Source organism: Lethenteron reissneri, chromosome 23 (assembly GCF_015708825.2).
Source record: "Lethenteron reissneri isolate LAM-NWPU_2019-01 chromosome 23, ASM1570882v1, whole genome shotgun sequence".
NCBI classification, from domain to species: Eukaryota; Metazoa; Chordata; class Hyperoartia; order Petromyzontiformes; family Petromyzontidae; genus Lethenteron; species Lethenteron reissneri.
This window is the reverse complement of record NC_083801.1, coordinates 583189-605404: the sequence shown is the minus strand read 5'-3', so window position 1 is coordinate 605404 and position 22216 is coordinate 583189. Positions and strand designations below refer to the sequence as shown.

At 50.9% G+C, this 22216-nt stretch overlaps 1 protein-coding gene across 5 annotated transcripts in view; it reads left to right on the top strand.

The window, feature by feature from the left end:
• The first annotated feature begins 866 nt into the window (after positions 1-866).
• The window catches only part of LOC133345798 (uncharacterized), an 87836-nt gene continuing 66486 nt past the window's right edge, over positions 867-22216 (top strand). For 4 of the 5 annotated variants that reach the window (XM_061556780.1, XM_061556781.1, XM_061556779.1 and 1 more), the window contains exons 1-2: positions 867-959; positions 20863-22189. In XM_061556780.1, coding sequence (XP_061412764.1) covers positions 903-959; positions 20863-22189 — 1384 coding nt within the window. In that variant the 5' untranslated portion in view covers positions 867-902. Of the gene's footprint in view, positions 960-9010; positions 9173-20862; positions 22190-22216 lie in introns of those variants that run through there. The other variant, XM_061556782.1, reaches the window with a different exon arrangement.

Here is a 22216-nt window from a genome sequence, read left to right as displayed (position 1 = left end):
CGCGTGACCTGTATTTGCATTTCTTAACGAGCAAAATTATTATCACCACTGCGCTGCTTAACCAGAAATAAAGCCTGACTGAATCTCAAGAACATATTATAAGAGGGTCCTGACAAGTACTGCTGCTGTGTAATCCCAATTGAGTAATTTACAGCGTAAATTTCAGAATGGGGTAATTGAGCTAATTACAGTTACAAAGTGGAAATGTTTTTTGTAGCTATGGGCAAAAACTGCAGAACCCAGAGGAAACACGTGCAGAACAAACGCAGAGAATACAAACTCAGCACACTCACTCTCCATAACAGGGGGAGATATCATTTCACACTCCAATTTACTGCAGAACAGAGGGACAACACACAAACTACACTCACTCACTGTCACTCCACAGAACAGGGTGAGAACACGCAAACTCCACTCACTCTCTACAGAACAGGGAGAGAACACACAAATTCCACTCATTATACAGAACAAGGGGAGAACATACATACAAACTCACTCACTCTACAAAACAGGGGGAGAACATACAAACTCCACTCACTCTCACTGCAGAACAGGGGAAGAACACACAAAGTCCATTCACGCTCACCAGAACAGGGGAAAACACACACATTCCACTCCCTCACTCTACAGAACGGAAAGAGAACATACACTCCACAGAACAGGGGGAGAACAAACAAACTTAGCACAGAGAAAGGCACCCAGGTGAGGAATCGAACTCAGGTGCTTCTGGTTGTGAGGCAAAAGTGTCACCACCACCACCCTGTGCGTGAGCGGAGTGACTGCCAAAGAGCCTTGGGGCACATTCCGCGGCGAGTGACGTGGGACGGTGAGAGACGGCTCACCCTGCTCACTCCGCGGGACCCAGAGGCAGCCTCGCTTCACTCGCGCGAGGCAGCGGCGCCATGGAACGTGGACGGAGCAGCGATCAGGAGGCCTCGGCAGCAGAGTCAGCCCTGCAGGTACCCTGCCAACACCTGTGTGCAGGTACCCGGCCTCCTCCGAGGTGCTTGCTCACAGCACTCGCCGTGGTGGCGAGATGTTAACTCCCTCGCTTTGTATGCAGGAGGGCGTGGGTTCGATCCCGACCCTGACGCCTGCTGATGTATATTTGGAGTTTGCATGTTCTCCCCGCGGGCACATGGGTATTTCTCCAGGTCTTCTGATTTCCCTCCACATTTAGACTCATACGTTGGGAGCATTTGGCTTCTATGAATTTTTTAACTAAAAAGCTACTTTGTTGAGATTATTTGTGGCAATATTCTCCGTCTCTCCACGTGGATTTTTCTCCGGGTCCTCCGGTTTTCCCCTCCACAATTAGAATCAACATTCGTTTAGAGTATTTGATTACTATAAACACATGATAAGCCACTTCGTTGAGCTACCATTTGTTGCCAATTCACTTAGCTCAGTGGACCTTACCTGTTAAAATAAAATTAGTAGCAGCAGTTGCCTCAAGAGTCTGTTCAGGCTATATGCAGATCCCTATCTTTGTACGTGTTTAGTGCAGGGGTCTCCGCATTGCGCGGCGCCCGAGTTCATTTCCAGCTCACGGCCACGATTATCAGAACCGGGTTTCTTTGACCTCCTCCCCTAGGTCAACTCAACCTCAAATTAGTACCTGGTGTGGTGGGTAAACATCGCCACCAGGGGACAAATGCGACCGGGCGTGGTGCTGGTCACCTACCCCCTCGTGCGCCGTGCTGGTAATGAATATGTTCTCGCTGATAGCACTTGACCCAAACGTCTGTTCAGGCTATAAGGGAGATGATTGTCTTTGGTCGCATGAGGAGGTCGGGGTGATGATCAAGTAAACGTGAGAGTGTTGTGACTGGGTGCTGGTTGCGATGACGTACAGCATTTAAATGGTTTTATATGGCTAGGCTTGCTCTGTCTCGCTGTAGGAACGGGGCTCGCTGTAGGAAATGGCAATGTCCAACACTTGTTTTTCATTAGCTGTAAACAGACCGGGTGATTAGTTGGGCTGTGAGGCTTGTGATCGATCTACGATGGATGCTGTGCTTGCACTCCGCCTACTTGCCGAACTGCACCGTGAGTTCGACCGCCCATTGCATGTGGCTTAGATTTATTTGAAGGCAGCTTTTGACTCTGTGGATCAATCGGCTCTATGGTCGGCTTTGAGAGAAATCAAACTAAACTATAAAAGCGAATTTTTAAAAAATATTTTACCAGGTAAGGCGCACTGAACTATATAGTTCTTTGTCAGAAGCGACCTGGCCACAAATGAAAGCTCAACTAAGTGGCTTATCATGTGGAAATTGATTGTAGCCAAATATTCTAAACGCCTGATGTTGATTCTAAATGTGGAGGGGTAAACCGAAAGTCCCGGAGAAAAATCCACTCGACCACCGGGAGAACATGCAAACGCCAAATGTACAGGCGTCAGGATCGGGATCAAACCCTGCATACCAGGCGAGGGAGTTAACATATCGCCACCGCGGATTAGAGCTGCTTTAACAAGACATCAGAATATTTAAACTGGAGGAATCTGATGAGCTATGTAGCTCTTTTTCACAGATGTCCAGTAGGAGCAGGTCAAACATTTACATCAACAAACAAAGAAGATATATAAATGCAAAACAGAGAAACGGTAAGCAAGTCTCTATAAATAAATATACAGTATATACGTAATCTTGATTTGAAGCTTTCGTGACGGCAGGAATTCCATACTCTTTGGTTCTTTCGGTAAAGTCACGTAGGTATAAAATAAAATAAAGAGCATGATCTGCTGTCTCAGCATGATCTGCTGCCTCAGCTGCCTCAGCAGCAGATCATGCTCTCTCACCTGATGACGGACGCTTGTGTTGCGACCGAAACGTTATTTATTTTATTTTATACCTACGTGACTTTATCGAAAGAACCAAGAGTATAGTTTATGCGTACACATACCAATACACGCTCTTTCCTCGAAGCAGGAGACCCATAGCTAGCAAAGGCTGGGGACCTTGCCTGTGACATCCGACAGTTCAGATTTGATTCAGACAAGCCTGACTCCGCCGATGAGACACTGCGTGTCGAAGCCGTTAAGATAGTTGAAGGGCAGGCTTGGGAGTTGAAGGGCAGGTTAGGGAGTTGAAGGGCAGGTTAGGGAGTTGAAGGGCAGATTAGGGAATTGAAGGGCGGGTTAGGGAGTTGAAGGGCAGGTTAGGTAGTTGAAGGGCAGGTTAGGGAGTTGAGGGGCATGCTTGGGAGTTGAAGGTCAGGTTAGGGAGTTGAAGGGCAGGTTAGGGAGTTGAAGGGCAGGTTAGGGAGTTGAAGGGCAGGTTAGGGAGTTGAAGGGCAGGTTAGGGAGTTGAAGGTCAGGTTCGGGAGTTGAGGGGCAGGTTAGGGAGTTGAAGGTCAGGTTAGGGAGTTGAAGGGCAGGTTAGGGAGTTGAAGGGCAGTTTAGGGAGTTGAAGGTCAGGTTAGGGAGTGGAAGGGCAGGTTAGGGAGTTGAGGCGCAGGTTAGGGAGTTGAAGGGCAGTTCAGGGAGTTGAAGATCAGGTTAGGGAGTTGAAGGGCAGGTTAGGGAGTTGAAGGTCAGGTTAGGGAGTTGAAGGGCAGTTTAGGGAGTTGAAGGGCAGGTTAGGGAGTTGAGGGGCAGGTTAGGAAGTTGAAGGGCAGGTTAGGGAGTTGAAGGGCAGGTTAGAGAGTTGAAGGGCAGGTTAGTGAGTTGAAGGGCAGGTTAGGGAGTTGAAGGGCAGGTTAGGGAGTTGAGGGGCAGGTTAGGGAGTTGAAGGGCAGGTTAGGGAGTTGAAGGTCGGGTTAGGGAGTTGAAGGGCAGATTAGGGAGTTGAAGGGCAGGTTAGGGAGTTGAAGGGCAGATTAGGGAATTGAAGGGCGGGTTAGGGAGTTGAAGGGCAGGTTAGGGAGGTGAAGGGCAGGTTAGGGAGTTTAAGGGCAGGTTAGGGAGTTGAAGGTCAGGTTAGGGAGTTGAAGGTCAGGTTAGGGAGTTGAAGGTCAGGTTAGGGAGTTGAAGGGCAGTTTGGGGAGTTGAAGATCAGGTTAGGGAGTTGAAGAGCGGGTAAGGGAGTTGAAGGGCAGGTTAGGGAGTTGAAGGGCAGGCTTGGGAGTTGAAGCGCAGGTTAGGGAGTTGAAGGACAGGTTAGGGAGTTGAGGGGCATGCTTGGGAGTTGAAGGTCAGGTTAGGGAGTTGAAGGGCAGGTTAGGGAGTTCAAGGGTGGGTTAGGGAGTTGAAGGGCGGGTTAGGGAGTTGAAGGTCAGGTTAGGGAGTTGAAGGTCATGTTAGGGAGTTGAAGGTCAGGTTAGGGATTCGAAGGGCAGGTAAGAGAGTTGAAGGGCAGGTTAGTGAGTTGAAGGGCAGGTTAGGGAGTTGAAGGGCAGGTTAGGGAGTTGAAGGGCGGGTTAGGGAGTTGAAGGGCAGGTTAGGGAGTTGAAGGGCAGGTTAGAGAGTTGAAGGGCAGGTTAGTGAGTTGAAGGGCAGGTTAGGGAGTTGAAGGGCAGGTTAGGGAGTTGAGGGGCAGGTTAGGGAGTTAAATGGCAGGTTAGGGAGTTGAAGGTCGGGTTAGGGAATTGAAGGGCGGGTTAGGGAGTTGAAGGGCAGGTTAGGGAGTTGAAGGGCAGGTTAGGGAGTTGAAGGTCAGGTTAGGGAGTTGAAGGGCAGTTTAGGGAGTTGAAGATCAGGTTAGGGAGTTGAAGGGCGGGTGAGGGAGTTGAAGGGCAGGTTAGGGAGTTGAAGGGCAGGCTTGGGAGTTGAAAGGCAGGTTAGGGAGTTGAAGGGCAGGTTAGGGAGTTGAAGGGCAGGTTAGGGAGTTGAAGGGCGGGTTAGGGAGTTGAAGGGCAGGTTAGGGAGTTGAAGGGCAGGTTAGAGAGTTGAAGGGCAGGTTAGTGAGTTGAAGGGCAGGTTAGGGAGTTGAAGGGCAGGTTAGGGAGTTGAGGGGCAGGTTAGGGAGTTAAATGGCAGGTTAGGGAGTTGAAGGTCGGGTTAGGGAATTGAAGGGCGGGTTAGGGAGTTGAAGGGCAGGTTAGGGAGTTGAAGGTCAGGTTAGGGAGTTGAAGGTCAGGTTAGGGAGTTGAAGGGCAGTTTAGGGAGTTGAAGATCAGGTTAGGGAGTTGAAGGGCGGGTGAGGGAGTTGAAGGGCAGGTTAGGGAGTTGAAGGGCAGGCTTGGGAGTTGAAAGGCAGGTTAGGGAGTTGAAGGGCAGGTTAGGGAGTTAAGGGGCATGCTTGGGAGTTGAAGGTCAGGTTAGGGAATTGAAGGGCAGGTTAGGGAGTTCAAGGGTGGGTTAGGGAGTTGAAGGGCGGGTTTGGGAGTTGAAGGGCAGGTTAGGGAGTTGAAGGGTGGGTTAGGGAGTTGAAGGGCGGGTTAGGGAGTTGAAGGGCGGGTTAGGGAGTTGAAGGGCAGGTTAGGGAGATGAAGGGCAGGTTAGGGAGTTGAAGGTCAGGTTAGGGAGTTGAAGGGCAGGTTAGGGAGTTGAAGGGCGGGTTAGGGAGTTGAAGGGCAGGTTAGGGAGTTGAAGGGCGGGTTAGGGAGTTGAAGGGCAGGTTAGGGAGATGAAGGGCAGGTTAGGGAGTTGAAGGTCAGGTTAGGGAGTTGAAGGGCAGGTTAGGGAGTTGAAGGGCGGGTTAGGGAGTTGAAGGGCAGGTTAGGGAGTTGAAGGGCAGGTTAGAGAGTTGAAGGGCAGGTTAGTGAGTTGAAGGGCAGGTTAGGGAGTTGAAGGGCAGGTTAGGGAGTTGAGGGGCAGGTTAGGGAGTTGAAGGGCAGGTTAGGGAGTTGAAGGGCAGGTTAGGGAGTTGAAGGGCAGGTTAGGGAGTTGAAGGGCGGGTTAGGGAGTTGAAGGGCGGGTTAGGGAGTTGAAGGGCAGGTTAGGGAGTTGAAGGGCAGGTTAGGGAGTTGAAGGGCGGGTTAGGGAGTTGAAGGGCAGGTTAGGGAGTTGAAGGGCAGGTTAGGGAGTTGAAGGGCAGGTTAGGGAGTTGATGGGTGGGTTACGGAGTTGAAGGGCGGGTTAGGGAGTTGAAGGGCGGGTTAGGGAGTTGAAGGGCGGGTTAGGGAGTTGAAGGGTGGGTTAGGGAGTTGAAGGGCAGATTAGGGAATTGAAGGGCGGGTTAGGGAGTTGAAGGGCAGGTTAGGGAGGTGAAGGGCAGGTTAGGGAGTTTAAGGGCAGGTTAGGGAGTTGAAGGTCAGGTTAGGGAGTTGAAGGTCAGGTTAGGGAGTTGAAGGTCAGGTTAGGGAGTTGAAGGGCAGTTTGGGGAGTTGAAGATCAGGTTAGGGAGTTGAAGAGCGGGTAAGGGAGTTGAAGGGCAGGTTAGGGAGTTGAAGGGCAGGCTTGGGAGTTGAAGCGCAGGTTAGGGAGTTGAAGGGCAGGTTAGGGAGTTGAGGGGCATGCTTGGGAGTTGAAGGTCAGGTTAGGGAGTTGAAGGGCAGGTTAGGGAGTTCAAGGGTGGGTTAGGGAGTTGAAGGGCGGGTTAGGGAGTTGAAGGTCAGGTTAGGGAGTTGAAGGTCATGTTAGGGAGTTGAAGGTCAGGTTAGGGATTCGAAGGGCAGGTAAGAGAGTTGAAGGGCAGGTTAGTGAGTTGAAGGGCAGGTTAGGGAGTTGAAGGGCAGGTTAGGGAGTTGAAGGGCGGGTTAGGGAGTTGAAGGGCAGGTTAGGGAGTTGAAGGGCAGGTTAGAGAGTTGAAGGGCAGGTTAGTGAGTTGAAGGGCAGGTTAGGGAGTTGAAGGGCAGGTTAGGGAGTTGAGGGGCAGGTTAGGGAGTTAAATGGCAGGTTAGGGAGTTGAAGGTCGGGTTAGGGAATTGAAGGGCAGATTAGGGAGTTGAAGGGCAAGTTAGGGAGTTGAAGGGCAGATTAGGGAATTGAAGGGCGGGTTAGGGAGTTGAAGGGCAGGTTAGGGAGTTGAAGGGCAGGTTAGGGAGTTTAAGGGCAGGTTAGGGAGTTGAAGGTCAGGTTAGAGAGTTGAAGGTCAGGTTAGGGAGTTGAAGGGCAGTTTAGGGAGTTGAAGATCAGGTTAGGGAGTTGAAGGGCGGGTGAGGGAGTTGAAGGGCAGGTTAGGGAGTTGAAGGGCAGGCTTGGGAGTTGAAAGGCAGGTTAGGGAGTTGAAGGGCAGGTTAGGGAGTTGAGGGGCATGCTTGGGAGTTGAAGGTCAGGTTAGGGAATTGAAGGGCAGGTTAGGGAGTTCAAGGGTGGGTTAGGGAGTTGAAGGGCGGGTTTGGGAGTTGAAGGGCAGGTTAGGGAGTTGAAGGGTGGGTTAGGGAGTTGAAGGGCGGGTTAGGGAGTTGAAGGGCGGGTTAGGGAGTTGAAGGGCAGGTTAGGGAGATGAAGGGCAGGTTAGGGAGTTGAAGGTCAGGTTAGGGAGTTGAAGGGCAGGTTAGGGAGTTGAAGGGCGGGTTAGGGAGTTGAAGGGCAGGTTAGGGAGTTGAAGGGCGGGTTTGGGAGTTGAAGGGCAGGTTAGGGAGATGAAGGGCAGGTTAGGGAGTTGAAGGTCAGGTTAGGGAGTTGAAGGGCAGGTTAGGGAGTTGAAGGGCGGGTTAGGGAGTTGAAGGGCAGGTTAGGGAGTTGAAGGGCAGGTTAGAGAGTTGAAGGGCAGGTTAGTGAGTTGAAGGGCAGGTTAGGGAGTTGAAGGGCAGGTTAGGGAGTTGAGGGGCAGGTTAGGGAGTTGAAGGGCAGGTTAGGGAGTTGAAGGGCAGGTTAGGGAGTTGAAGGGCAGGTTAGGGAGTTGAAGGGCGGGTTAGGGAGTTGAAGGGCGGGTTAGGGAGTTGAAGGGCAGGTTAGGGAGTTGAAGGGCAGGTTAGGGAGTTGAAGGGCGGGTTAGGGAGTTGAAGGGCGGGTTAGGGAGTTGAAGGGCAGGTTAGGGAGTTGAAGGGCAGGTTAGGGAGTTGATGGGTGGGTTACGGAGTTGAAGGGCGGGTTAGGGAGTTGAAGGGCGGGTTAGGGAGTTGAAGGGCGGGTTAGGGAGTTGAAGGGTGGGTTAGGGAGTTGAAGGGCAGGTTAGGGAGTTGAAGGGTGGGTTAGGGAGTTGAAGGGCAGGTTAGGGAGTTGAAGGGCAGGTTAGGGAGTTGAAGGGCAGGTTAGGGAGTTGAAGGGCAGGTAAGAGGCAGTTAAGCCAGGAGAAGAGGAGAGGCTAGGTTGTGAGAGCGGGACGTGAAATTGTAGAATAATAGAAGTGTCACAGGGACAGCAGACACGCTACCGATTGTTCCAAGTATGGAAGTTTATTTCATTAAATATTTTAGCCATTTGTGTTCAAACGTACACTACTAACTTAGTCTTACTAGTTATATATATGCATGTCGTATAACACTTTAGGCGAGGTTACACTTGGATATGAAACGATCTCGCAGACACAGAAGCACTCCGCTCGTCGTGAACTCCATGAAACTCACGGGCACGACATCTGGGTGCTGTGTGGAGTGTGCGCTCCACTGAATGAGTCGTGTGTGTTGGGTTGTGACATTCATTGTATACTGGGAAGTGGCAGTGTAGTGGTTAGTGCGCTGCGCTACGAGCCCGACAAACCAATGTCGATTCCCGCTCACGGCCACCAACAGCAGTGACGATTGTATGAACCGGTCCTGGGGGCCGTCCATAAATGACGTCACGCACCTAGGAGGGGGGGGGGGTCAGACATTTGTGACGATGTGTGACGAGGGGGGAGGGGTTTGAGAAATTTGACGTCACATCAAAACTTTAAATATAGACAATACGTTCTACTTAATTAAATACTTTTTAATAAATGTTTTCTCCTACAACATATGTCATTTTACAAACGCGAGGATAAAACCACAATTAGACCCACGGCAAATCTCCCCACCTCATCACCGTCCCCATCCTTCTATCAACCCAATCATAACCATCACCTCCATCCCCTCCCCCATCACCCCCATCCCCTCCCCCATCACCCCCCATCCTCACATCACCCCGATCCCCTTCACACCGCCGCCACCTCTTCGCCAGTCCCCAGGGCTGCCATTCATGCCAAGTGGTTGGCCTTGAACCGGTCCTAGGCTCCCTCTAGGTCGACTCGGCCTCAAACAAGTACGGTACAGTACCTGGTGCGGTGTGTAAACAACAACAACAACATCAGCAGCAGCAGCAACAGGAGCAGCAGCGAGGAGGAAAAGGCGGCCCGGGGCGTGGAGTGTAATCCGCAGTGCAAGGGACTCGTGGCGTTACCGATCGGTACCCCGCATACAACGTGGCCGACTTCGCATTCAGAAGGTGTGCGGTGGGTGTGTGTGCGGGGTGTGGGGGGGTGTGTGTGTGGGGTGTGTGTGTGGGGTGTGTGTGTGGGGTGTGTGTGCGGGGTGTGGGGGGGGGGGTGTGGGGGGGGGGTGTGTGTGGGGTGTGTGTGCGGGGTGTGGCGGGGGGTGTGTGTGGGGTGTGTGTGCGGGGTGTGTGTGCGGTGTGTGGGGGGTGTGCGGTGTGTGTGGGGGGGGTGTGCGGGGTGTGTGTGCGGTGTGTGGGGGGGGTGTGTGGGGGGGGGTGTGTGTGTGGGGGGGGTGTGTGGGGGGGGGTGTGGGGGGGGTGTGTGGGGGGGGGGTGTGTGGGGGGGGGTGTGTGGGGGGGGTGTGTGTGGGGGGGGTGTGTGGGGGGGGGTGTGTGGGGGGGGGTGTGTGGGGGGGGGTGTGTGGGGGGGGGTGTGTGGGGGGGGGTGTGTGGGGGGGTGTGTGGGGGGGTGTGTGGGGGGGGGGTGTGTGGGGGGGTGTGTGGGGGGGTGTGTGGGGGGGGTGTGTGGGGGGGGTGTGGTGGTCGCGGGTTGCTGAGGAGATGGAGTCTGCCTCAGTGGCCCGCAATCACAAATCACTATTTAACTCCATCAAAAAAGTAACCTGCAGCGCCACACCGATTACCATCATTAGGGGAAAAAACGGGGATCCAATCTCCGACCCCCAGGAACAGGTTTGCAGATTTTCTGAGCATTTCTGTGAGGTCCTGGGGGAGGGGAAATCCCTCAGCCAGGAAAACATCATGGCACAAAGTGGGGATGACCCTGCTGAGGCTGCGGTGCCTCAAATATTGGAAGAAGTCACCCCCTGTGAGTGGCTTGCTGAGGTGCCATCCTGTGAGGAAGTACTGAAGGCGATCCGGAGTCTGAGACCAGGAAAGGCACCGGGCAGAGATGATCTCCCAATTGAAATGCTGAGGGAGGGTGGCGTTTGTGCACAGACTGCCCGATATGACAGCATAACAACAGTCTGGACCACTGGACGGGTTCCGCAGGATTGGAAGGATGCCCTGGTGGTCCCCCTCTTTAAGAAAAGGGGCCGCAACAGACTGTAACAACTACAGGGGCATCTCACTCCTCAGTGTGCCGGGAAAGGTCCTGGCAAGGATTATTTTAATAGCCTTGCTAGGCACGCTGAGGAGAGGCTTGCGAAGCCCCAAAGCGGTTTCAGGAAAGGGCGGTCCTGCACAGATGCCAGGGGCGGTTTCTTCATTAGGGCGATTGGGCGACGCACCACCAATGTCATTCAACCACAGAGTCACGCTAGCCGTCACTGCAGCCTCTGGATATAGTCCAATCAGCGTCATGTCACGTTCTGTGGAGTACCGCCTCTTTTTGGGCGATTTCACTCCGGCTGAGAATCGCCCCGAGTGGCCCCATAGACTTACATTGAAATATGTTTTTTTTCGAACGGGGGCGCTCCAATGCATTCTCTATGGCTTCCGGGAGGGCAAGCCCTAACGTGCTTACGTCATCATACGTGCTAACGTCATCATACGTGCTTACGTCATCATACGTAAGCACGTTTCATCCAACAATATAATTTATCGCCACCTAGTGGAATCTTCTTCTTGGTTCTTTCGGTAAAGTCACGTAGAAGGGAAGTAATAAAATAATAAAAATAAAACATAATAAAATTATTCTCACGACGTTTCGGCCACAACGCAAGTTATTCTCACGACGTTTCGGCCACAACGTTCCACTCACTGACATGGTGCAGTGTGCAGAGTAATGTATGGTGTCGTAATTGTATAGTAAATATATAGCAGTGTGATACACATTAGGGTGGGTAGAATAATACATAGTGTTATATTAAAATGGATAAGGCAGCAACTGCAGCAGCAGCAGCAACTGCAGCAGCAGCAACTGCAGCAGCAGCAGCAACTGCAGCAGCAGCAACTGCAGCAGCAGCAGCAACTGCAGCAGCAGCAGCAGCAACTGCAGCAGCAGCAGCAACTGCAGCTCCCTTTGATGCTGTTACTCCTGCATAATGCACATGCATATGCAGTACTAATCACATTCCTGCATTTCCCATAAATATGCTAAATTCTTCTTGATATGCAAATTCCTTTGTCAAGGCGCCCAGCTTATATATATGCTCCAAGCTCGTGTGCTGTTTCATTCAGACTCTGTCGCCTCGACGGACCTGGTTTTCACCTGAGGACGGCTGCTTGCGTTGTGGCCGAAACGTCGTGAGAATAATTTTATTATGTTTTATTTTTATTATTTTATTACTTCCCTTCTACGTGACTTTACCGAAAGAACCAAGAAGATGAATCCCTGCAGTCACGAAAGTTTTAAATCAAAATCTAGTGGAATCTTTAATAAAATAAACTTGAGTGGTTTGTTTTAATAGTGAGTATAGAAACAAACAAGATGTATTGTAAGAGTCACTTTATTTTTCATTAATATTAAAGAAGTGAAGTTGCCTTTACATGCTTAAGCTGTTAATTTATCCATTGCATGGGTGGACCTTATCCTTATCAATCATCCAGACATTTACCCCCCTGAGAGATTTTGCAGGAGCCGCCACTGACAGATGCCATATTTTCTGTCCGTCTGCTACAGCAGAGGTGTAGGGAATTCCAACAAGACCTCCATCTCTGCTTTATTGACCTGGCCAAGGCCTATGATACCATCAGTAGGCCTGGGCTCTAGGTTGTTCTTGGTGCTTTCGAAGTCCCTGAATCTCTGCTCACAATCATTAAGGACCTTCATGATGGTGAGCGGGCCCGGGTAAAACTACGTGGCCGGGAGTCAGAGCCATTCCCTGTACACCTTGGGGTGCGACAGGGATGTCCTCTGGCTCCCACATTATTTAACATCTATTTTGACCACGTAGTTCGTGAAGCCTTCAATAGTTGTACCGAGGTAATTTCCATTTGGTACAGATATAATGGGAGGCTGATCGATGCCCGGGTGCGATCAAGGGATGGCTCCCTATTGGTCAACCACGTTATGTATGCCGATGATTTGGTAATAGCTGCTCATTCAGAGGAGGAGTTGGAGACGCTGCTGCTGAGACTGGAGCGTGCCACTAAGAGGTTGGGCCTTACCATCAGCCCAACCAAAACTAAGCACCTGCCTGGGTATTTTGTACCATCGGACACTCCACCCACACAACTCCCAATCGGTGATGGGGCAGTTGTGGAGAGAGTGGAGAGTTTCCCATACCTGGGCAGTGTGCTTATGACCGGCTCCAGTTTAACAGCAGAGGTCTCACTCCGAATCAGTCGAGCGGCAATATCTTTTCATCGGTTGCATAACGCTGTGTGGAAGCTACATGGTCTGTCGCTCCGCACGAAGCTTCAGGTCTTCTCGGCCACAGTCATTCCCTCCTATCTCTACGCTTGCGAAACGCGGACCCCCCTAATGGAGCATCTTCGCCGGTTAGAAACATTTAGGCTGGCCTGCCTACGATCCATCCTGGGTTTAACCAGGCTGGATTGTGTGAGGAGCTCATAAATCCTTGAAAGATCTGGGCAAAGTCCCATCGGTGAGCTCCTCCGGCAGGCAAGGCTGCATTGGCTGGGTCATGTAGCCTGCATGCCCAGCCACCGTATGTCTAAATAGCTTTTGTTCGGCCGGATCGAGGGGGCTAAACGGGCGCGGCACGGGCTAGAGAAGAGATGGAGTGATGTGGTACAGGAGGACGTGGAGCTGAGTGGACTTGCCGATGACTGGTACCAGCGGTGTCAAGATCGGCCTCTGTGGAGGAGGCTCGTGAAGGACGCTACTGGGCAGTTGGAGGCAGTCGCCTTCCAACAACGGAGGGCAGAGGAGCGACGCTCACAACAACAAGCGGCGCGCCGGGTGGCTGAAGCACAGCAAGTTGGCACAGTAGGGGGCACAGGTGGTGCATCAGCCAGTCATCTCGGTCATCTCAGTCAGTCGACCCGTGACACCTGGGTCTACCCCGTGACCTCCTGCCAGCGGGCGTTCGACACTTCACGTGGACTCAAGGTGCACATGGCCTGGCACAAGCGTCGTGATGACATCACCGCCACTTAGTGGCGAATGGCGGTTGTTGTTGTGTGTGGGGGGGGGGGGGGTGTGTGGGGGGTGTGTGGATTATGTGTACGGTGTGTGTGTGGGGTGTGTGTGTGGGGTATGTAACTCGAACAAAGTCGTCGGGCGAGCCCAAAAGGCCCAACAAGTCTAACGGGCAGCAACAAATAGCACCCCCATAGATGATGTTAAAAAGGGAGCAGTTGACGCGTATCGAAATAAGGTGTTGCTGCTGCTGCTCTCTAAAGCGTTGGGCAGGAGCCACAGCAGAATCGTGACGTTTATAACAACATCATCATCCATGGTCAATCTACTGCTGGATGCAGGCCTCCCCAAGTGGCTAGCGAAACGTCTCGCGACCCTGTGATATTAACGATCCGCCCTGCACCTGCTCCCATTTCATCGCTCTATCTCCTCTCCTTGGCGAACGCGTCCCATTATGTTGTCTGCCACTCCAGAATCAGAATCGTTGCTTAGACTGCAGGAGGAATCTGATGAGCGATGAAGCTCTTTTTTCACAGATATGCAGAAGGGACGGGTTGGTGGGTTACAAAAAAATTATAGAAGTGCAAAGTAGGGAAAAGGTAAGCAAGTCACGAAACACATAGATATAAATAAAGTGTATAACTACAAGTTGCACAAGTACATCAATTCCTGCCAATTTTTCTACACCAAATGCAAGCTTGGAGCAAGGCAGCAAAACAACAACAGTCCCAGACCACACGAAGACAACACACGTTCCCTCGAATAAATTGCACGTTGAAATGTAACAATCGATGGTACACGGGTAAGGATCAAAGTTACAGAATATATTTGCAAATGTGGCTCCAATGTTCTGCTTCATCAATCGATCACTTATGGAGATGACATCTCCCTGCTCCATGGTGGCATTAACCCTCATGTGATCACTCATTCACGTGCCCATTCATGTTGTCTCTCAATGTAAGTAGACTCGAGTGGATTACCATAGTACAGGGGTCAGCAACCTGTGGCTCCGAAGCCGTTTCGTGACGTTACTTATTAAGGATCACCGTCTGTAGACGTATTCACATGCATTGCGGCTCTTGAAATATTGAGTTTTTTACCGAATTCGAAAATATGGCTCTTGTAATTTTGGTTGCCGACCCCTGCAATAGTGGATTGGCAAAATGAATATGGTACCACTACTGAACACACAGTATTATATTCTTGCTTTAAGATGCCAATATGGTTTAGGAGCTACATCGCAATGTCGAGGTCTACATGCCTTGACGAGAGGGCTTCAGGAGAGAGAGTTCGTGTAGTTTGGCTGTTCCTCCTCCAATGAAGGAGTACAGACCACAATCGTTCACTATATATGGCCCATAGTTTGGGTTGCATGGCCACAGTTGCACTACTGTGGCTTGTCTTTAATGTATCGCTTTGAATCGCTCTGCATCTCTTTGTGGCAGAGTCTTTGTATCTCTACGAGTCTACTGTAAAGTCCATAGTTTGGGTTGCATGGACACAATATTACTACTGTTGCTTGCCTTTAATGTATCTCTTTGTGTCTCTGAGTATTCTACACTCCATAGCTTTTGGTTGCATGGCCACAATCACACTAATGTGACTTGTCATTAACATTTCTCTTTGAGTCTATAATTCTTTGTATCTCTATGGGTTTTCTATGAAAGTGCATTTTCTCAAAAGAAAACTAATTTCTTTAGAATTGCTTTTTGTGTTTGGGTTGTTCTCCTTCCCCCGCAACTCCGATTGCATGGTTGGCTACGTACGGTGCGAAATAACTTTTACATACATGACATTTAAATTTGGGAGTTTCCCGAAAGCCACTCCTCTCTTACTCGCGTTGGTTTGACCGATGTCAAAGAATGTAACGGTTTTCGGCTTGCATTGTTGTTGCAGTTGATGGTCGTTGGGTTTCTATCGAGGAGGAAAAGATATGACTCGGTTTATTTGAATACTCTTCTTGTTTCTTTCGGTAAAGTCACGTAGAAGGGAAGTAATAAAATAATAAAAATAAAACATAATAAAACAATTCTCACGACGTTTCGGCTACAACGCAAGCAGCCGTCCTCAGGTGAAGAATGAGACACTACCAAACTAGGAGCTTATATATAAGCTGCATTGGGGGTTGAAGAGCGCCTTAACAAAAAGAATGTGCATGTGAAGAGGGATTTAGCATATTCATGGAAAATGCGTAGGCGTTGGGCGGGGGGGTGTCAAAGTCATATTATGCCCATGCATTATGCAGGATCAGCAGCAACCAAGGGGGGTGCAGGGATTAGCAGTAACAAAGGAAAGGAATGTTAATGATATGTAGCTGCAGTTACTCAACAACACGTAGAAAGCTAAAGTATAAACTACATAAAAAACTAAAGTATAAACTGCATCGCACCATCAGTATACTTACTATACTCTATAATAAGCTGAGTTACTAACAGCAAGTAATACATTACAATTTTACCTCGTAAAAATTCTATAATATGCTTCCATCTAAACCTTATTCTCTTACATCACACGAGCATATACCGTACTATATACTGCCATAGATAAACCCAACATTAAATTATATACTGTTGGGTTTATCTATGGCAGTATATAGTACGGTATATGCTCGTGTGATGTAAGAGAATAAGGTTTAGATGGAAGCATATTATAGAATTTTTACGAGGTAAAATTGTAATGTATTACTTGCTGTTAGTAACTCAGCTTATTATAGAGTATAGTAAGTATACTGATGGTGCGATGCAGTTTATACTTTAGTTTTTTATGTAGTTTATACTTTAGCTTTCTACGTGTTGTTGAGTAACTGCAGCTACATATCATTAACATTCCTTTCCTTTGTTACTGCTAATCCCTGCACCCCCCTTGGTTGCTGCTGATCCTGCATAATGCATGGGCATAATATGACTTTGACACCCCCCCGCCCAACGCCTACGCATTTTCCATGAATATGCTAAATCCCTCTTCACATGCACATTCTTTTTGTTAAGGCGCTCTTCAACCCCCAATGCAGCTTATATATAAGCTCCTAGTTTGGTAGTGTCTCATTCTTCACCTGAGGACGGCTGCTTGCGTTGTAGCCGAAACGTCGTGAGAATTGTTTTATTATGTTTTATTTTTATTATTTTATTACTTCCCTTCTACGTGACTTTACCGAAAGAAACAAGAAGATGAATCCCTGCAGTCACGAAAGCTTTAAATCGAAAAATATTTGAATACTGTTTGGTCGTGATGTTATTTTTAAGAGATGAGTGACTTGTGCTGTGTAATGCAGTGGGACAGATAACTGAAGAATATGTCATCCGATTAGTCTGAAAAATCACTTTGTATAATATCTGAAGTGTACAGTAATTTTATGGGAAAATGTCAAAACTGGGTGGTTTTTAACTTTTGCCGACAAAACTGGATCCCAAATGTCAAAACTGGGTGCACCCTGGGTGGCCAAAAACTTGAGTTTTGGACACTCAGGGTGCACCCAGTTTTGACATTTGTCAAATACACTTGATAATTGTATACTAGCACAGTGTGCCAGCACCCCATTCATCCAAACACTTGGTATTTGTATACTGGCACACTGTGCCAGCACCCCATTCATCTAAACACTTGGTATTAGTATGCTGGCACAGTGTGCCAGCACCATATAACTACACACACTTGATATTTGTATGCTGGCACAGTGTGCCAGCACCCCAACGACCAACATTTCAAGCTACGGCTCGGACTCGGAAGTGAGCTCGGGGCGGGCTTGCGACCAGGCGGGCGCACTGCCACCTTGCGTGATGACCTAGACTAGTGACTCGCGTCAATACCAAACTTTTGGATTGTTGGTTGATGCTACGCGCTACTGTACACCCTTAAATTTGCCATGCATTCGACCATAGCCCGCCAAACGACCAAGCACAGAGACAAAGGCGACGTTCCTTGGGAGATGGACCAGCCTGCTTGACGCTCTTGACCATGGTCCCAATGGTGCGGAACAAACCAACGAATGCGCATCTCGTTGATTGGTCAATCCTTTGGCCCACCGTTACGGTGATTGGCGGAAATATTGTGTGAAATTGCTGGCAATGAAAATAGACATTGTCTCGTGAAAAATTGAAAGTAGACGTAGAAACGTGATTTTTCACAAGCATTTTTCACGAAACAGGTGGAGGAGCGACTCGCATTCGAATGGCAACCCTCCACCCCAAGAAGACTTTTACCACGCGCCGCGAGGCCATCCACGGCATCCAAGACTTTGCTTTGCAACAAGGCAAGCGCGCGGTCCTTGACCTCAAGCGAAGCGGCGGACGGCACGTTGCCATCGTCTGCTCTAGTTCAACACCTTGTTCCTTCAAGGTGAAGCTGACGAAGCTCACGGGGGAACGACGCGGCTTCCGCGTCTCGGCGCTGTGCACGGATCACCACGGCTGCACGGGCACTACCAAGATCACGCAGCGCCAAGTGGAGGCGAACACGACAGCCCGTTCGGCCTTTCGCGCCAACCCCCGTACCTCCGCACCGACTGTCATTGCCCAGGTCGCCGACGTTGCTCGCGTCATTGTCCCGACCCGGATGATGTACCGCGCCAAGGACACGTGCATCGCGGCGAACGAGAGTGCGGCCCATGCAGGCTTCGAGTTCATCAACTCGCTGGTGGAGACGTTCGGCAAGCTCAACGCGACGACCTGCAGTGTGCGAGAAGACGCGGGCATCTTCTGGGGTGCGTTCATCTGCAACCCGATCGCACGCTCGTTGCAGCCAAGTCTTCAACGCGTCGTCGGCATCGACGGGTCGCACATGAAGGCGCGCGCCTACAACGGAACCATGCTCGTCCTCGTTGGGCGCGACGGCAACAACCGCAACGTCCTTCTCGCCGTGGCGCTGGTGCCGTCCGAGACGGCAGCGGCCTACGACTGGTTTCTCAACTGCTGCACGACCAACGACATCGAGCTCGACGGCACGCCGGTCTTCTGCGATCGTGGCACAGGCATGCTAGCCTCCGACTGGAAGGACCTCATGCTCATCCACTGCACGCGACATTTGATCTGCAACGGCGTGGACAACATCGGCTCCGCATTCACGCCCGACCTCCAAGGCATCATCTACGATGCCCAAGGGTGCGCCTCCGAGGCCGCGTTCCGCAGCTCCTTGGGCTGCTTGGGCGTAGCTCTGCCTGCGGCGGCCACGTACTACAACAAGATCGACCCCCACACGTGGGCGCTCTACCCGCACCTGCACACGACGCCATTGTACGGCTGGCGCACGACGAACTTTGTGGAGTCCACGAACAGCGAGGCCCTGCCGGCTCGCGAGATGGACCCCTTCCACTTCCTCATGCACCACATGGAAGACATGATGACGACGGCCTTTGCCCACCGCAGCGACGCCGAGAAGTGGGCCGCTCAAGGGCGTGTCAATACGCCGTACGCTCAAGGACCCATCGACGCTCAGCAGGCGTTGGCCCCGAGGTACAAGGTCTACGAGAGTACCTCGACGCGTGCATACGTCAAGGATCCAGACGCCTACGCCTCTGCCAAGCGCCGAGTCGATCTCAGCTCTCGGTCGTGCACGTGCGGGTACATGAAGCAGATGGGCTTGCCGTGTCGGCACTACATTCGTGCCCTCATGGCGTTTGGGCGGATGCCCGAGCTCTACGACGCATGTGCGGTGTGTTACCAAGTCTCTGCCATCAACACGACATGGACCTCGGTTGCCGGTATCGAGCTGCCCATTGCCGAGGAGCTGCAACGCGACAACACCATGATGCCACCTCCTCGCCAGAAGAAGGCTGGCCGCCCGAAGAAACGTCGGATTCGCAACCGTGGCGAAGGTGGCCCATTGGGCCTCACGCAGTGCTCCTTCTGTCGCGCCAAGGGCCACAACAAGCGCTCTTGCCCGTCGAAGTAGTTATATATATGTAACAAACATGTTTTGTTCTAAGTGTGCAGCACCATACTTCTCGACGCAAACACTATCTACCGTTGTTCTACTGTAGTAGGTGTAGCATGCAAGCTGGCACACTGTACCAGTATACAAATGGCAAGTTCGTGTATGTTCGCGAGCTGAAAGTGTTACTGTAGTTGCAAGTTGGCACACTGTGCCAGTATACATATGGCAAGTAAGTGTTACTGTAGTAGCGAGCTGGCACACTGTGCCAGTATACAAACGGCAAGTAAGCGAGCTGGCACACTGTGCCAGTATGCAAACGGGAAGTTTGTGGTGCAAGGTATGGAACATTAGCCACGAGAAACATCATTTGGAACGCTCTAAATCTGTGGCGACATATGGATGAATAACGCAAGGACCTAAACGTGTACAAAATGATACATTAAATCGTACACCTTCTTCACCCAGTTTTGACATTTGTCCACATTGAACATCACCCAGTTTTGTCATATCAAAAAGCACCACCCTGTTTTGCCTGTCGTTTTCCAAGACCACCCAGTTTTGACATTTGGGATCCAGTTTTGTCGGCAAAAGTTAAAAACCACCCAGTTTTGACATTTTCCCGTAATTTTATCGTGAACTTCACATTGCTCCACCAATGTTGAGGACTCGATCTGTGAGAGTGTGTCATCCCCTCCTCCATATTGTGTCAATCACCACACTGCAGGTCACAGAAACACTCACCCACTCACTCAACCACCCATCCACTCACCCACTCAACCATGTACTCAACCACCACACTGCAGTTCACAAAGAATACTCGCCCACCCACTGACTCAACCCACTCGTTCAACCGCTGATTACGCTGCAGTTCACAGCAACAGTTACTCACCCACCCATCCACTCAACACTCCCCTCACCCACTCACCACACTGCAGGTCACAACGCATCTCGATCTGCTTCTTCCCTTGCACTGCCCTGCACTTAGAAGTTCCCTTCCATCGTCTCTCTTCCCCCAGGCTCGTAAAATAACCTTGCTCAAGTCAAGAATCTCTTGTAACTTTGATCGTGCTGTTTTTTACCAGCCATATATTGTTTCAGCCTATTCTCAGCAACTTTATTTAAGATAAAATAATAGAAATTATTTGAAATGATTTAATCTAGATTGCTTATGTTCCATGGTATGTTTGCGTGTGGTTAATTATTGCAGTACAGCAAACCCTTCTCTCTTGCCGGTTTAGTTATCGCGGTTTTGTGGTTTAGCAGCAAATTAATTGAGATACAGTTCACCGATCGCCCTCCTGTGGCTCGACTATTCGCGTTTGACTGCGACATTCTTGTACGCATTGTAACTGCACTGTTCGCGATGATGCTGCCGTGGAAGAACACAGGCGGCCCATCCAGGGTCCAAGGCCACGCGGTGTTCCCAGCCTTCAGTGACGAGGCAGTGAAGTTCAGCCGCTTGTGATGTTTCTTCCTGTCGTGTACAGTACTGTACACAGATATGTGTACAGTATTATACACTATGTTAATTGTTTTCATTCTATACATTTACCATACAAGTTATATTTAACACTGTAGAATATATTAATCATGTCTTACATTCAAAATACTTTATGTTTAATGTTTGGGTTGTCGTAGGGTAACATAAAACATAAGGAGGGGGGTGGGTGTCATTACGAACCGTGAACCAAACCCTATGTTACCAATTTGCCTTTGAGCTTGCGGATCATGGATTTGCCGTTTGTGGCTATTTGAAAGAACATAACCCCAGCCCCGATGGGCAAAGCTTTGATGTACTAACATTTTTCGTGTTCGTTCCAAGATTGTAGAAGGAGGGGAAGATGAAGACATCTTTGAGCAGCCACTCACAAGAGAGCGAAGAGTGGCGAAGCTGAGGCAGCAACTTCACGAGACTCTTGCCGATCTGGAGAAACTTTGCAAGGAGGCCAAGAGTGATGAGGTGACCACGACATTAAGCGACGGCCTCGTGCGGGTGGACGAGATGGTGAGGGAGCTCTGTGAGCAAGTGGACGACTTCGACCAGGAATCGCCCGGCGGGGACATTGAGTTCTTCACCGGCTCGTCAGCGAGGGAGGTCGCCTGGCGGAGCCGAGAGGATGAGCTGAGGGAGGAGTTGAACAACGATTTCAAAAAGCAGGCGTCCAGACTGAGCCTACAGCACAAAATCGAGATGGGGGCCTTGATCTGCGGTCACAAGAAGTCCATTGAGAAGTACTTGGAGCACAAAGTGAAGGCCGAGCAGCACGCAAAGCTCCTGCGAGAAGTCAACAAGGAACTGGGGCTGAAGGCCAAGGGCTTGAAGCGGCGCGCCGAGCTGATGCAGCAGACAATGCAGGGTCTGCGCGAGCAGCTGGCGCTGGCGCTCAACGCCAACACGGAGCTCGAGTTCGAATCGTTGCAGGAGGTGGAGAACTACCGTGTGCGGGTGGACATGATGGAGCGCGACGCCAAGGAGAGCGAGCGGCTGCGTTATAGCGAGGACGATGTCAAGAGGCTCGTGGAGGACCTGGAGAGAAGCCACATGCGGGAACTGGAGGAGGTCGTGGAGGAAGAGCGGGGCCGGCGGGCAGAGGAATTTGTGGCGATGCAGAGTGACCTTCGCTCCGAGCATCGGAAGGAAATGGAACTCGCAGAACTACAGATGGATGCACTGAGGCAGGCGTTGGAACAAAGGCACTCGCAACCGCTTCCCGCATCGGCTGCAGATGGGGAAGGGGAGAGTGGCGAGGGTTCGAACAAACACGCTGCAAATGTCGAGGCTCGTGCTGAGCTGGAGGCCGAGAGCGCGAGTCGGGAGCAGCAGCAGCAGGAGGAGAAGCAGGAGGAAAAGCGACGCTGCGAGTACGGTCAGCAGCTGGCTGCCTTACAGGAGGAGCTGGTGCACGTTCTCTCGCTCCTGAACGACGCCGAAGCTGCTGGAGGTGATGCGGAGGAGGCTCCTCGAGGTGCCGATGGCAATTCAATCGCCGACGCCAAGAGCGCCGGCGTGAAAACGGCCACGTTGAGTCCAGAGCTGCAGCAACTGCTTGCGGTAAGGGGGCTATGCCGAGCACTACGGCAGCGTCTCGGCGCTCCCCCGCAGCAGTGCAGAGACATTGTGCCCCTGTCAGCACTCACGACGTCGCAAGGTAAGAGCCCCATCGCCCATACGATAA